General features: G+C 45.0%; 1 protein-coding gene across 1 annotated transcript in view; it reads right to left on the bottom strand.

Annotated features, from left to right (window-relative positions):
- LOC124716693 (ammonium transporter Rh type A-like) overlaps positions 1-17,748 on the bottom strand; it is a 184,269-nt gene that overhangs the window by 31,562 nt on the left and 134,959 nt on the right. The window contains exon 7 of the mRNA XM_047243234.1: positions 771-980. Coding sequence (XP_047099190.1) covers positions 771-980 — 210 coding nt within the window. The remainder of the gene's footprint in view (positions 1-770; positions 981-17,748) is intronic.

Consider the following 17,748-nt stretch of genomic DNA (forward strand, 5'->3'; position numbering starts at 1 on the left):
AGAACTCCCCCTCCTCCCCCCTCCCGCATCGGAGTATTCAAAAATTACAGGATTCTTTTTCCTATTCATCTGCGTTAATTTACATTTATCTATGTTTAGAGTTGGCTGCCATTCTTTACACCAATCACAAAACCTGTCCAAGTCATCTTGTATCATCCTACAGTCACTCAATGACGACACCTTCCCGTACACCACAGCATCATCAGCAAACAGCCGCACATTGCTATCCACCCCGTCCAAACGATCATTTGTGTAGATAAAAAACAACAGCGGACCTACCACACTTCCCTGGGGCACTCCAGATGATACCCTCACCTCCGATGAACACTCACCATCGAGGACAACACACTGAGTTCTATTACTGAAGAAGTCTTCGAGCCACTCACATACTTGGGAACCAATCCCATGTGCTCGTACCTTAGTTACGAGTCTGCAGTGGGGCACCTCGTACCACAACTAGTATCTTCTCTGCCTGTTCCACTCCCAAACAGAACGGGGGGAAAAATGACTGCCTATACGGCTACGTCGAGTTCATGCCACTCGTCCGTGCTTGCGGGGGCCCTGCACGATATTAGACAGGTGTACCAGTTTTCTTTGACTCTACGGTGTATATTATTGGTGGCCAAAGTCAGTTTTACGTGGTTTTCTTTTTGCGTCTACAAGATTACAGAAAAACGCTACGAACTTATGCACCACCCCGGTACGTCGGATGAGGGGCTGCCAATTGGCGACGCACTCCCGTGCTGATGCGTGTCGCGAGCGCCACTCACCTGCTGCAGGCGGCCCTCGAAGATGCGGTAGAGGGAGCCGCCGTACTGGGCCTCGGTGGCCGTCCAGGTGGGCACCAGCGAGATGAGGCCCCCCAACAGGCCGGGCAGGCCGTGGGCGCTGATCACGCCGCGGGCGTCCCTCAGCTTCAGGCGCTGGTTCAGCCACGGCTGTGTGTGTGTGTGTGTGGAACATGGCAGCAAAAACGTCAACTATTCCGTCCACACAAACATATTCTCATTTATTAGTAACTCATATACAGGATGGTCATTTGATAGTCACCGGGCCAAATTTCTCACGAAATAAGCATCAAACGAAAAAACTACAAAGAACGAAACTCGTCTACCTTGAAGGGGGAAACCAGATGGCGCATGGTTGGCCCGCTAGATGGCGCTGCCGTACGTCAATCGGATATCAACTGCGTTTTTTTTTTTTTAAATAGCAACCGCCATTTTTATTACATATTCGTGTAGTACGAAAAGAAATATGAATGTTTTACTTGGACCACTTTCTTCGTTTTGTGATAGATGGCGCTGTAATAGTCATAAACTTATAAGTCCGTGGTATCACATAACATTGCGCCAGTGCGGACGGTATTTGCTTCGTGATACATTACCCGTGTTAAAATGGACCATTTACCAACTGCAGAAAAGGTCGACATCGTGTTGATGTGTGGCTATTGTGATCAAAATACCCAACGGGCGTGTGCTATGTATGCTGCTCGGTATCCTGGACGACATCATCCAAGTGTCCGGACCAATCGCCGGATAGTTACGTTATTTAAGGAAACGGCAAGTGTTCAACGACGTGTGAAACGTCAGCCACGACCTGCAACAACTGATGATGCCCAAGTAGGTGTTTTAGGTGCTGTCGCGGCTAATCAGTACAGCAGTATCAGACAAATTGCGCGAGAATCGGGAATCTCAAAAACGTCGGTGTTGAGAATGCTACATCAACATCGATTGCACCCGTACCGTATTTCTATGCACCAGGAATTGCATGGCGACGACTTTGAACGTCGTGTACAGTTCTGCCAATGGGCTCAAGAGAAATTACGGGACGATGACAGACTTTTTGCACGCGTTCTATTTAGCGACGAAACGTCATTCACCAACAGCGGTAACGTAAACCGGCATAACATGCACTACTGGGCAACGGAAAATCCACGATGGCTGCAACAAGTGGAACATCAGCGACCTTGGCGGGTTAATGTATGGTGCGGCATTATGGGAGGAAGGACAATTGTCCCCCATTTTATCGATGGCAATCTAAATGGTGCAACGTATGCTGATTTCCTACTTCTATCGATGTTACTACAAGATGTCTCACTGCATGACAGAATTGCCATGTACTTCCAAGATGATGGATGTGTGGCACATACCTCGCGTGCGGTTGAAGCGGTATTGAATAGCATATTTGATGACAGCTGGATTGGTCGTCGAAGCACGTTCACCGGATCTGACGTCCCCGGATTTCTTTCTGTGGGGAAAGTTGAAGGATATTTGCTACCGTGATCCACCGACGACGCGTGACAACATGAGTCAGCGCATTGTCAATGCATGTGCGTAACATTAGGGAAGGCGAACTACTCGCTGTTGAGAGGAATGTCGTTACACGCATTGCCAAATGCATTGAGGTTGACGGACATCATTCTGAGCATTTATTGCATTAATGTGGTATTTCCACGTCATCACGCTGTAACAGCAGGCGTTCTTAGAAATGATAAGTTCACAGAGGTACATGTATCACATTGGAACAACCGAAATAAAATGTTCAATTTTTAATTTAAAATACCTACTTGTTACCAACTGTTCCTCTAAAATTGTAAACCATATGTTTGTGACTATTACAGCACCATCTATCAAAAAGCGAAAAAAATGGCCCAACTAAAAGATTAACATTTCTTAACGTACTACACGAATACGTAATAAAAAATGGGGGTTCCTATTTAAAAACGCAGTTGATATCCGTTTGAACTATGGCAGAACCATCTAGCGGGCCAGTCATAGCGCCATCTGGTTTGCCTCTTCAAGCTAGACAAGTTTCGTTCTTTGCAGTTTTTTTGTTTGACGCTTATTTCGTGAGATATTTAGCCCGGTCACGATCAATGGACCACCCTGTGTACAATATTGATGTTCCAAAGCATTTATTCCACAACAGTGAATTTTCTCGTCAACAGAATATTGAAGGAGGGATCTGTTATACTTGCTGCAACACATTCAACAGCGTAGATCACACAAAGTATGTGTTTACTTAAGGCAAACGGTTTCGGCAGACTTTGCCGTAATCTTCAGATGTTAACAAGCTTCTGGCTGTGTGAAACGTGTTCATTGTACGTTAGACCCTTTATAATGTGCTGATTTTTATCCGTATGCCAACTTGGAGTGAAGTCCTACGTAAAATGAGAACTTTTCACAACAAAAAGATTTTTTAAGACCTGAAAAACTGCGAAACCGGTCGTCGTAAATGAAGAAATATGTTATTCAATTTAGGCTGTTGAATTTTTATAGCGTTTATTCTACATTGAGGTGAAAAAAAATCCTGCAATATGCACACATACTGATGGCCGTAGCGTCAAGTATACAAATATATTCTCCTTTATTAGTAACTGATATATACAATCTTGATATTCCAGTGCATTTATTCCACATCGCTGCATTGCTGGAACTGTCGATTGTATCCAGGTGTTTTGTGTGAAAAGGATTCAGCGTTTCCGACATGATTGTAGCTGCAGGACGGGAGTTAACAGTCTTTGTTCGCAGAATAGTTGTTGGAACTAGACGCATGGGACATCTTATTTTAGAAATCGTAAGAGAATTCAGTATTTCGCTATCCACATGGTGCTGAGAATACCAAATTTCAGGCATTACTATCACCACAGACAACGAAGTGGCCGACGGGCTTCACTTAACGATCGAGAGCAGCGTCGTATGCGTGCAGTCGTCAGTGCTGACAGACAAGCAACACTGCGTGTTATAATCGCAGAAATCAATGTGGGATGCAAGATGAACGCATAGGTTAAGACAGTGTGGCGAAATTTGGCGTTGATGGGCTTTGGCGCCGGCCGAGCGGTTCTAGGCGCTTCAGGACCTAGGGTAAGTTAGGTTTAAACAGTTCTAAGTCTAGGGGACTGATGACCTCAGATGTTAACTCCCACGGTGCTTACATGGGAACCTCCCCATCGCACCCCGCTCAGAATTAGTTATAAGTTGGCACAGTGGGTAGGCCTTGAAAAACTGAACGCAGAACAATCGAGAAAACAGGAAGAAGTTGTGTGGAACTATGAAAAAAATAGCAAAATATACAAACTGAGTAGTCCATGTGCAAGATAGGCAACATCAAGGATGAAGTGAGCTTAGGAGCGTCGTGGTCCCGTGCTTAGCGTGAGCAGCTGCGGTTCAAGAGGGTCTTGGTTCAAGTCTACCCTCGAGTGAAGAGTTTATTTTCAGACAATTATTATCTGTCCGTCCGTCCGTCCGATGCGAGGTAACTGCGCCGTAGCATGAGGATGGTACACCTAAACAAACATCGAAACACACGACGTCAGTCGTCTACAGCGCACGGAAGAGGAGTATTCCTGCTAACGAGGCTCCCTGGCTGGCAGTTGACTGTTCGCTACTTTGGACGGGAGTGCATTAAATACGTGAGATGTATTCAGTGGGCAATTTGAATCCAACAAATATAGCTCACTACTTCAATAACAAGGTCAATGAATATTTTCCGAACTTTAAGTTTGCGGTGCGGTCGCAAAACATAGACACTAAACTTATTACAGTGAACAGAGACGTCAATGAACTAACGGACAGATCATAACTTTGCGAAAATAAAGGAAGAAAAATTTTCACACGAGGGTAGATTTGAACCAAGGACCTCTCACTACGCAGTTGCTCACGCTAACCACGGGACTACGGCGCTGCTAAGCTCTCGTTATCCTTGATGTTGCCTATCTTGCACATGGACTACTCAGTTTGTATATTTTACTTATTTTTTTCGTAGTTCCACACAACTTCTTCCTGTTTTCTCGATTGATCTGTGTTCAGTTTTTCAAGGCCTATCCACTGTGCCAACTTATAACTAAATCTGAGGGGGTGCGATGGGGAGGTTCCCTTGTTAGAGCCATTTGAACCATTTGAGCTTTGGCAGTAGAAGACCGACGCGAGTGCCTTTGCTAAAAGCCCGAAATCACCTGCAGCGCCTCTCCTGGGCTCGTGACCGTATCGGTAGGACGCTAGGCGACAATACAACCGTGGCCTGGTCAAATGAGACCCAGTTTCAGTTGGTACGAGCTGACAGTAAGGTCCGAGTGTGGCTCAGGGCCATGGACCGAAGCTGATTGCAAGGCACTTAGCAAACTGATGGTAACTCCATAATGGTGTAGGCTGTGTTTACATGAAAGGGACTGGGTCCTGCCTGTGTTCGACTACTTGGAGACCATTTGCAGCTAGTCATGGGCTTCATGCTCCGAAACAACGATGAAATTTTCGCGGATGACAATGGACCATGTCACCGGGCTCCACTTTTTCCCGACCGGTCTGAAGAAAATTATGGACAATGCGAGCGCATGATTTGGCCACAGAGATCACCCGATATGAATCCGATCGAATTGTTATGGGGTCTTAATCGAGAGGTCAGCACAAAACACTGCAACGGCAACACTTTCACAGTTATGTACGACTTCACTTAGCCGAGACAGGGGATAAGCCCAACGACAGTCGATTCGTCCGAACCCAACCAAGGGACAGTCACGGACCGACCGACCAACCGCTTGCTTGCTACGACGGAGTACACGAAGATTCAAGCCCCAAAAAAGTTACAAGTATCAGTATTCCCAAACAAACGCGCATCTGAACTGAGCTGCCCAAAACTACACACCATGTTGGGCAGCAACAACCGGTGAGGAAAAGACACTGCCTAAAAATTACGGTAGCGGCCATGGCAGGTAACCGGAACACTTAACAGTCACAAGGCAAAAAATTCCGCTGGTGCCCTTAACTATGGATAAATTTATTTAACCAATTCCACCTGACGGCGGCTATCTCAAACACTTCACTCGTTGTTGCTCACAGGAAAACCTCCACAACGGCAACGCCGGAACCAACAGCGTAATGCCCAAAACCACTCAACCTCCACGTTGCAGGTCGGCGAGCGACGATACTCGTACCGATCGGACAATTCCAGACAGACTCCGACACCGCGCAGAGACCGCCAACGGGCCCAGTCAACTACGCCGTACGGAAATGTCCTCGGACCAACCGACCGACCAACAATCCACCAAAATTCAGGCCCGGCTTAAGTTATGCGTGGCGGCAACAGTCGGACGGGCGATGTCTACGCAGCTGTCACTACTGCTGCGCTCCAGACGTGTTGCAACTCCCTGGCAGGGACCAACTCACGACCCGAACTGCCGCCGCGAACTCTCCTCCTCGCACGTTCCGACTGACTCCACCACAGATGACAACTGGGAAGTCATAGCAGTCGAGCAAAGATCCTATCACAGGGGAAACCGGGTGATCAAAAAGTCAGTATAAATTTGAAAACTTAATAAACCACGGCATAATGTAGATAGAGAGGTAAAAATTGACACACTAGCTTGGAATGACATGGCATTTTATTAGAACAAAAAAAAAAGTATTGCTAGACGCGTGAAAGATCTCTTGCGCGCGTCGTTTGGTGATGGTCGTGTGCTCAGCCGCCACTTTCGTCATGCTTGGCCTCCCAGGTCCCAAGACCTCAGTCCGTGCGATTATTGGCTTTGGGGTTACCTGAAGTCGCAAGTGTATCGTGATCGACCGACATCTCTAGGGATGCTGAAAGACAACATCCGACGCCAATGCCTCACCACAACGCCAGACATCCTTTACAGTGCTGTTCGCAACATTATTCCTCGACTACAGCTATTGTTGAGGAATGATGGTGGACATATTGAGCATTTCCTGTGAAGAACACCATCTTTGCTTTATCTTACTTTGTTATGCTAATTATTGCTATTCTGATCAGATGAAGCGCAATCTCTCGGACTTTTCTTTGAACGTTTCTATTTTTTTGGTTCTAATAAAACTCCATGTCATTCCAAGCATTTGTGTCAATTTGTACCTATCTATCTACATTATTCCGTGATTTATTCAGTTTTCAGATTTATACTGACTTTTTGATCTCCCGGTATATCGATACGCGCTACTAGCGCCGATGACGGTCAGGCAAAAAAGCAACTCAGTAACGCCAGTAATTTAAATCAACGTGGCGAGATGGAAATACGTTAAAATATGGTGGAAAATACCAAATGATGGGATGGCGAGCCTTGCATGGCTCAAAAGGTGTCGACTGAAAATGACTACATGTAAGCTTTGGGAGCCGATGGTTAAATGTGTGATGTTGCAGCCCTGTTTCACCGCACATTTGGCAAGTACAGTAAACCGGGAACAGGTCGATACTAAGGCACAGAGTCTTTCATTCCGTATACACTCACCTGAACAGTAATCACGCCTCGCAGACAGGTGCGTGAACCAAGTACACAGGTGTCAGCATCTGAGGGGGAACGTGTAGTTGGGCTCAAATAAGAGGATTTAAATTACCGGCGAATCGGTCGACATTCGGACAGGAGCGATGCAACTGTTCGACGATGCTGACAGGAATGGGTGAACCATGGCCGAACACAGTGTCAAGAAGGAAGCAGTCGACCTAGACACACGACAGAACGTGAAGACCGAGAAATCGTCGGAGGTGGACTCAGAGCCCCGAATTCATCATTATCATCGTTGCGGCGTGCAACTGGCGCTTCACTGACCACGAAGACCGTTAACAGGCGGCCACAGAAAGGAGCCCAGCTCAGCCCGCCCCTTGAACCACGACAGCCCTCTGTACGCCAACGAGCCCATTCTCACGGTCGCAGGTTCGAACCCTGCCTCGGGCATGGAAGTATGATGTCCTTAGGTTAGTTAGGTTTACGTAGTTCTAAGTTCTAGGGGACTAATGAAAAAAATGGTTCAAATGGCTCTGAGCACTATGCGACTTAACATCTGCGGTCATCAGTCCCTAGAACTTAGAACTACTTAAACCTAACTAAGCTAAGGACATCACACACACCCATGCCCGAGGCAGGATTCGAACCTGCGACCGTAGCGATCGCGCGGTTCCAGACTGAAGCGCCTAGAACCGCTCGGCCACACCGGCCGGCGGGACTGATGACCTCAGAAGTTAAGTCCCATAGTGCTCAGAACCATTTGAAGCATTCTCAGTGGTATCGGGCACATTCGGCCTCAAATCTCATTGGATGGAGTAGAATTGTCTTTATTCATAAGTTCCTCTTCGATCTGAGCGGGAATGACCGGCGAAGACGTCCCAGACAGCGGTGGGATAACCCGACTGTCGCCCGACAACAAGGACTGATGGTACGGGGTGCCATTTCATATAATTTCATAGCAGGACCCCTGTGGTTGTCATTGCCTACAGGGCAGCTGTACGTCGACGATATTGTAAGCCCCGCTTTGTTTCTCTACATGGCAAGCCATCCTGGGCTTACATTTCACCAAGGTAGTGCCCGCCCGCACACGGCGAGATTTTCTACCGCTTTTCGACGTGCTTGCCAAACACTACCTTGGCAAGCAAAGGGCGCCGGATCTTTCCTCAACTGAGAACGTTTAGAGCACTGAGGTGGTTTTGACGATCTAATACGCCAACTGGACGGAATTTGGCACGATCTGCCACAAGAGGACAGCCAACAACTCTGTTAATCGATCACAAGTCATAAAATGCTTGCATAAGTTTTTTGTTTTACGGTGTATTTGTTTTCAGTTCTTATAACAGGGATTTAATAATGTTCATGTATGAACTGGGCATATTATTAAATCGTCTATTGAATAACGAAACTTATAAACTCACACTGTTTATGAGATTTAAAATTCATATGTCCGAATTTTATAATTTTCTTTGATTTTTGAAAGAATAACTTGAAGTGTGACTCAGTAATAACATTCTGGTGCCACTTAAAGCGCCTGTTTTTCAGAACGGCGAAGAATGTGTTAATCGAAATATTGTCTTTCCCAGGAGTTCATTTTGTTCATTATTATCAGCACTGCTTTAATGCCGCTGAGGCGTATAAATCTGATAAAAAATGTTTCTCCTTTCTCGATATGTGCAATTTAGCGTCTTACCATTCCCATCCACCATGGGTACGCTCTTTGGCTTTATTTCATCATACAGTGGACTATCGCTACGTTTTCTGACTGTCTGAAATGTTACTCCCTCAATCCCGTGCAAAAGCTCCTGCAATAGTTGATATTTTCGATGAACCAGGGTTTTTATCGGACTCCCAAAGTGTGTTACCAGAGTTAAAACAATTAGTCTCCCCAGAGCCTGAAGGTCCAATAATCAAACCACATATGTTATATACGCGCAAAGTCACAGATTGCGCTGCCTCTCCCGCCGGAGTTTCGAGTCCTTCCTTGGGCATGGGTGTCTGTGTGCGTTGTTCTTAGCATAAGTTAGTTGAACTTAGTATAAAGTAGTGTATAAGTCTAGGACCGATGATCTCAGCAGTTTGGTCCCTTAGGAGTTCACACACATACACACAAACATATGTTCTTCTTGCAGCTGAAAGTATCATTTTGGACCAGTCAACTACTACAAGACCCTTGTGGTGAAGTCGTTCCACTAACTCAGTCTTCGTGGTAACTGTTCGTGTACATTACGACGCAGATGCTTTTATAGGAAAATACGTAACACACATATGGCTCTTAAACATTATAAGCTATTACATGTGATGAGGTCCCATACTCCTTGACTGTAGGGGACGATGCGGGGGACTCGCATCGCCGTACTGGGCAAGGTCCTAGCCGAAGTGGTTTGCCATTGCCTTCCTCCGACCGTAATGGGGATTAATGATGATGATGATGATGATGATACAACAACACCCAGCCATCTCGAGGCAGGTGAAAATCCGTGACCCTGCCGGGAATCGAACCTGGGACCCCGTGCTCGGGAAGCGAGAACGCTAGCGTGAGACCACGAACTGCGCACATAGTACATGTATTTTTCCACCAGGCAACTACGGTTCTGGGATTTGTGTCATCCATCCGATTCACAGATGTTGTTGTTGTTGTTGTTGTGGTCTTCAGTCCTGAGACTGGTTTGATGCGGCTCTCCATGCTACTCTATCCTGTGCAAGCTTCTTCATCTCCCAGTGGTGGTCCACTCCGGTAGCTGAGTGGTCAGCGTGACAGACTGTCAATCCCAAGTTCGATTCCCGGCTGGGTCGGAAATTTTCTCCGCTCAGGGACTGGGTGTCGTGTTGTCCTAATCATCATCATTTCATCCCCATCGACACGCAAGTCGCCGAAGTGGCGTCAAATCGAAAGACTTGCTCCAGGCGAACGGTCTACCCGACGGGAGGCCCTAGCCACACGACATTTCCATTTATCTCCCAGTGGTCACAGGTTCCTTTCGCTGTCGTAACGTATCAGATGTATACTGTCATATTTGTAAACAAATATGGCGTCTGGAATCTGCTGGGTGCAAGGTTCGACGATACAGTCTGGAGTTTGCGCTACGAAGGGTATTTTGTTTTCACGTGCAGCTCTTTTGAGAGACGCCTGAACTGCGAAACAAACATGGGTCTCATGTTACTGTCGTCAGGCGGTGAAGAGCAGCGAAGTGTAGTTCCATATTTGTGGGCCAAAGGGCATAAACTGAATGAAATTCACTGAGCCATGCACAGCTTGTATGGGGACAACTATATGGACCGTAGCAATGTCACCAGGTTGTGTGCATTCCTAGGAGAGGGCCGTGCGAACCTTGAAGCTTCGCCCCGCTCCGCACGGCTGGTAACAGCCGCCACCTCGCAGGATGTCGGTGCCACGAGGCAACGACCGGCGTGTGCACTGCGAACCTTATCGCAGTAGTTCAACGTTTCCTATGGTGCGGTGTATGATATTGTTCATAACACGCTGAAATTTCGTGAAGTTAGTTTTCGCCTGGTGCCTAAGAACCTGACAGAAAGCTACAGAGGCCAGCAAATGGTGACACACTCGTATCATTCTTAACACGTTACGTTACAAAGGGCATGGCTTTCTGAAAGGAATCGTGGCTGTTAATGAGTCTTTGGCGTACCACTATAGGCCAGAAACCAAGCAGACATGTAGTGTGCTGTAAGTAAGCTGTTCAGGTTTTTATGTTGGTAACGTCACGTAGCGCTCTGTATGAAAATCACTGGCTGTGCTGTGTGCAGTCTGCGGCTGGTTTGCATTGTTGGAATTTGCTATTGTAGTGTTGGGCAGTTGGCTGTTAACAGCGCGTAGCGTTGCGCAGTTGGAGGTGAGCCGCCAGCAGTGGTGGATGTGGGGAGAGAGATGGCGGAGTTTTGAGAACGGATGATCTGGACGTGTGTCCATCAGAGAGAGTAAATTTGTAATACTGGGTATCATGAACTGATATGACTTTTGAACACTATTAAGGTAAATACATTGTTTGTTCTCTATCAAAATCTTTCATTTGCTAACTATGCCTATCAGTAGTTAGAATCTTTTATTTAGCTGACAGTATTGGCGCTCGCTGTATTTCAGTTCGAGTAACGAAGATTTTTGTGAGGAATGTGATTAATGAAAGGTATAGGTTATTGTTAGTCAGGGCCATTCTTTTGTAGGGAATATTGAAAGTCAGATTGCGTTGCGCTAAAAATATTGTGTGTCAGTTTAGTGATGATCACAATAAGGAAAGAGAGAAATGTCTGAGTACGTTCAGTTTTGCTCAGCTGTTTGAAAATGAAATAACTTAAGACGTTTACCAGCAGAGTAATTCACTAATTTTTCTAAGGGGACGTTTCAGTGTAAACATGCTGGTTCCCCAGTGCGAAAAAAATTCAAAGTGCCCAGTCTGCTAAGAAAGTGCTTGCGACAGCGTTCTGGGATATGCATGGTGTGTCATTGGTGGACTTCCTGAGCACGGGACCACTGTGAATAGTGACAATGCTCGCACCCATTTTGTTACTCCTGTTCGTGTGAGAATCGCCAGGTTCCAGCGATAAAGTCCGGACCTTGCACCGTCGGACTTTCGTCTGTTTTGTCCAATGAAGAAATTCCTGGCCGGCCAACGCTTTGTGACAGATGCGAAAAGAAGTCAGCAGACAGCAGATGGCTCTACTCCATCCAAACAGACTTCATCGAAGTCACGCCCCGTCCTCACAGCTTCACTTCCGCCAGTACCTCGTCTCCTACCTTCCAAACTTCACAGAAGCTCTCCTCGCTGGAGAGCTTCTGTGAAGTTGGGAAGGTAGGAGCCGAGGTACTGGCGGAAGTGAAGCTGTGAGGACGGGGCGTGAGTCATGCTTGGGTAGCTCAGTTGGTAGAGCACTTGCCCGCGAAAGGCAAAGGCCCCGAGTTCGAGTCTCGGTCCGGCACACAGTTTTAATCTGCAGAAAGTTTCATATCAGCGCACACTCCGCTGTAGAGTGAAAATTTCATTCTAGACTTCATCGAAGAGAGCATACTGAAAAGGGTACCACGATGGAAGAAATATGTTAAGAACGTTGGTGGCTATGTAGAAAAGTAGATAAAAATGTAATATCATTTGTGATTTTGTTTCTTTTTTACCTATTTAACTTTCTGATAGTAAATTTTACTGTGTGTTACTTTCTGATCTTCCCTCGTACATGAAGTTAAATCAAAATTGTATACAAAACCGTGCGCTGTTTTGTTTCTTCCTCATGTTCGATTTTAACAGGAAACTGGGAAGTTTTTTTATGGCTTATCTGTCTATGGTTAAATTACTACTACAGAATTTGGGTCGTACGACACTTAGTAATCGTGCCGATTTGCACAATAAAAATACCGTCAAAAAGAGTTCAGATGTGTGTGAAATCTTGTGGGACTCAACTGCTAAGGTCATCAGTCCCTAAGCTTACACACTACTTTAACCTAAATTATCCTAAGGACAAACACACACACCCATGCCCGAGGGAGGACTCGAACCTCCGCCAGGACCAGCCGCACAGTCCTTGAACGTAATATCAAATGGTTCAAATGGCTCTAAGCACTATGGGACTTAATATCTGAGGTCATCAGTCCCCTAGACTCAGAACTCCTTAAACCAAACTAACCTAAGGACATCACACACATCCATGCCCTAGGCAGGATTCGAACCTGCGACCGTAGCAGCAACCTGGTTCCGGACTGAAGCACCTAGAACCTAGTATATGTGATTGCCGTAAGCTTATTGACACCAGTGCTTACTAATTTAAGTTATATAATACAGCACTGAAGATGGTCACTCAGTGACAGAAAATCGATTTTGCGATAATAAAAATATATGACCAATGCTGTCTCTCTTTTCAAGTATACCCATTATCTGGTCGTAGTGCACAGGACACTATGGAGTCGTCAATCAAGTAAGAAAGATTCTTCGATGAATTTTGCACAGCTTACAAACCATTCTTACAGGTGTATGAAACTCTACAATCTATTTCATCTATGGAAAAATGAATGGGCTGTTACGTTTTAAACATCGAGTTTAGAGAAAACTCGAACTTTATAGTTAATTATCTCAATTTTTACCACAGTTTTTAATAGACTGGAAAATTCTAGAGTTTCATACTCCTGTAAGTATGGTTTGTATGCTGTGCAAAATTCATCAAAGAATCTCTCTTACGTATGAAGAAAAGTGTACCTACAGCAACAAATGCAGCTAATACCAAGTGAAAAAATGATGAAATTTCACAAGTAAAAAATTTTTTTGTTATGTTTTTGAACTTCCTCTGCTATGAGTGTGAATCCTGAATCCTTCCTGGTCGTGCTAACAAAGTTTTATGAATTTATTTGTAAAAATATAGACAGTGTAAATTAAAACGCCCTGTGGTGCCTCTCCTGCTCCAAGTCGGCCCGTCTCACTTCCTACCCCCCTTAAGCGACTCTTAATTCCCTATCAAGGTTTCGCTGGCAATAACAATAAACAAAGCTCAAGATCACAGAGAAAGAGAGAGGGAGATTAGATACACAGAGAGGGTGGGGGTGAGGGGAAAAAGGAGAAGATAGAGACTGGCAAGGAAAAGGTGGAGAGATGGACAGAGAGAGAGGAGGAGAAGGTGATGAACAGAAAGAATGGGGGAGGAGGAGGAGATGAAGAAAGAGAGGGAGGCAGATGGAGATGAGAAGTTACACCCAATTACCACACAATTTTCGCAGTATCGCCAAGTTCGCTATTATTGTATGTCACACGTCTCTCTCTGTATCGTGTTGTTGTTTTTCTCTTATACTTCTTTAAAGGGTGCTTAAGACTTTGTCCGGTGAGTTTATTTGTTTTACCATTTCGCGGAAGTGACAATTCAAATGCTATTTCCGCAACACCCTCTGTTCGGGAACTTGAGGGGAAGCTCTTGGCGTGCGAGGAATGGTTTTTCTGGTGCCGTCGCTAGCTGATACGGCGGACTCCAGCCCCTAACCCCACAAAGGACGTGCAGAGGTCACACGTAGCTGGTCGATATGCCTCTCTCGTGAGCGGTCGTCTTTCCTTTGTACCCTGGCACCTCCTGTGCGTCCCATCACTGAGCGACAAGGCGGTGCCCTGCGTGTCATTCCGAGGGTCAGGCACGGATCGTGTGAAGCACAAAAAAACGCAAACGATAACATGGTATACCGAAAACGTGATAAATTCCTGACAGTTCTAGCCCTTAACTAACGTGCCTGTCCATCAAAGCTAGGGAAAAGCTGTAAAATAAATGAGACAATTAAATACTTCGAAAAATACGCATCGTACGAAAAAAAAGTTCTAGGTGACAAAATAGGCTAATATTAGTAAAGGGGACATCCCGGAATAACTTTGTGTTTTCACATGGGAACCCCCACCATTTTTACTGCATACCCATTCTTGCATACCCCATGAACCATGGACCTTGCCGTTGGTGGGGAGGCTTGCGTGCCTCAACGATACAGATAGCCGTACCGTAGGTGCGACCACAACGGAGGGGTATCTGTTGAGAGGCCAGACAAACGTGTGGTTCCTGAAGAGGGGCAGCAGCCTTTTCAGTAGTTGCAAGGGCAACAGTCTGGATGATTGACTGATCTGGCCTTGCAACACTAACCAAAATAGCCTTGCTGTTCTGGTACTGCGAACGGCTGAAAGCAAGGGGAAACTACAGCCGTAATTTTTCCCGAGGGCATGCAGCTTTACTGTATGGTTAAATGATGATGGCGTCCTCTTGGGTAAAATATTCAGGAGGTAAAATAGTCCCCCATTCGGATCTCCGGGCGGGGACAACTCAAGAGGACGTCATTATCAGGAGAAATAAAACTGGCGTTATACGGATCGGAGCGTGGAATTTCAGATCCCTTAATCGGGCAGGTAGGTTAGAAAATTTAAAAAGGGAAATGGATAGGTTAAAGTTAGATATAGTGGGAATTAGTGAAATTCGGTGGAATGAGGAACAAGACTTTTGGTCAGGTGAATACAGGGTTATAAATACAAAATCAAATAAGGGTAATGCAGGTGTAGGTTTAATAATGAATAAAAACTAGGAGTACGGGTAAGCTACTACAAACAGCATAGTGAACGCATTATTGTGGCCAAGATAGATACGAAGCCCACGCCTACTACAGTAGTACAAGTTTATATGCCAACTAGCTCTGCAGATGACGAAGAAATTGATGAAATGTATGATGAGATAAAAGAAATTATTCAGGTAGTGAAGGGAGACGAAATTTTAATAGTCATGGGTGACTGGAACTCGCCAGTAGGAAAAGGGAGAGAAGGAAACATAGTAGGTGAATATGGATTGGGGCTAAGAAATGAAAGAGGAAGCCGCCTGGTAGAGTTTTGCACAGAGCATAACTTAATCATAGCTAACACCTGGTTCAATAATCATGAAAGAAGGTTGTATACATGGAAGAACCCTGGAGATACTAAAAGGTATCAGATAGATTATATAATGGTAAGACAGAGATTTAGGAAGCAGGTTTTAAATTATAAGACATTTCCAGGGGCAGATGTGGACTCTGACGAAAATCTATTAGTTATGAACTATAGATTAAAACTGAAGAAACTGCAAAAAGGTGGGAATTTAAGGAGATGGGACCTGGATAAACTGAAAGAACCAGAGGTTGTACAGAGTTTCAGGGAAAGCATAAGGGAACAATTGACAGGAATGGGGGAAAGAAATACAGTAGAAGAAGAATGGGTAGCTTTGAGGGATGAAATAGTGGAGGCAGCAGAGGATCAAATAGGTAAAAAGACGAGGGCTAGTAGAAACCCTTGGATAACAGAAGAAATATTGAAGTTAATTGATGAAAGGAGAAAATATAAAAATGCAGTAAATGAAGCAGGCAAAAAGGAATACAAACGTCTCAAAAATGAGATTAACAGGAAGTGCAAAATGGCTAAGCAGAGATGGCTAGAGGACAAATGTAAGGATGTAGAGGCTTATCTCACTAGGGGTAAGATAGATACTGCTTACAGGAAAATTAAAGAGACCTTTGGAGAAAGGAGAACCACTTGCATGAATATCAAGAGCTTTGATGGAAACCCAGTTCTAGGCAAAGAAGGAAAAGCAGAAAGGTGGAAGGAGAATATAGAGGATCTATACAAGGGCGACGTACTTGAGGACAATATTATGCAAATGGAAGAGGATGTAGATGAAGATGAAACGGGAGATATGATACTGCGTGAAGAGTTTGACAGAGCACTGAAAGATCTGAGTCGAAACAAAGCCCCAGGAGTACACAACATTCCATTAGAACTGCTAACCACCTTGGGAGAGCCGGTCCTGACAAAACTCTACCATCTGGTGAGCAAGATGTATGAGACAGGTGAAATACCCTCAGACTTCAAGAAGAATATAATAAATCCAATCTCAAAGAAAGCAGGTGTTGACAATTGTGAAAATTAGGGAACTATCAGTTTAATAAGTCACAGCTGCAAAATGCTAACGCGAATTCTTTACAGACGAATGGAAAAAATGATAGAAACCGACCTCGGGGAAGATCAGTTTGGATTCCGTATAAATGTTGGAACACGTGAGGCAATACTGACCCTACGACTTATATTAGAAGCTAGATTAAAGAAAGGCAAACCTACGTTTCTAGCATTTGTAGCCTTAGAGAAAGCTTTTGACAATGTTGATTGGAATACTCTCTTTCAAATTCTGAAGGTGGCAGGGGTAAAATACAGGGAGCGAACCGCTATTTACAATTTGCACAGAAACCAGATGGCAGTTACAAGAGTGGAGGGGCATGAAAGGGAAGCAGTGGTTGGGAAGGCAGTGACAGGGTTGTAGCCTATCCCCGATGTTATTCAATCTGTATATTGAGCCAGCAATAAAGGAAACAAAAGAAAAGTTCGGAGTAGGTATTAAAATCCATGGAGAAGAAATAAAAACTTTGAGATTCGCCGATGACATTGTAATTCTGTCAGAGACAGCAAATGACTTGGAAAAGCAGCTGAACGGAATGGACAGTGTCTTGGAAGGAGGGTACAAGATGAAAATCAACAAAAGCAAAACGAGGCTAATGGAATGTAGTCGAATTAAGTCGGGTGATGCTGAGGGAATTAGATTAGGAAATGAGACACTTAAAGTAGTAAAGCAGTTTTCCTATCTGGGGAGCAAAATAACTGACGATGGTCGAAGTAGAGAGGATATAAAATGTAGACTGGCAATGGCAAGGAAAGCGTTTCTGAAGAAGAAAAATTTGTTAAGATCGAGAATAGATTTAAATGTCAGGAAGTCGTTTCTGAATGTATTTGTATGGAGTGTAGCCATGTGTGGAAGTGAAACGTGGACGATAAATAGTTTGGACAAGAAGAGAATAGAAGCTTTCGAAATGTGGTGCTACAGAAGAATGCTGAAGATTAGATGGGTATATCGCATAACTAATGAGGAGGTATTGAATAGAATTGGGGAGAAGCGGAGCTTGTGGCACAACTTGACTAGAAGAAGCGATCGGTTGGTAGGACATGTCCAGAGACATCGAGGGATCACCAGTTTAGTATTGGAGGGCGAGAATT

The sequence above is a fragment of the Schistocerca piceifrons genome, chromosome 9, assembly GCF_021461385.2.
Source record: "Schistocerca piceifrons isolate TAMUIC-IGC-003096 chromosome 9, iqSchPice1.1, whole genome shotgun sequence".
Taxonomy (NCBI): Eukaryota; Metazoa; Arthropoda; class Insecta; order Orthoptera; family Acrididae; genus Schistocerca; species Schistocerca piceifrons.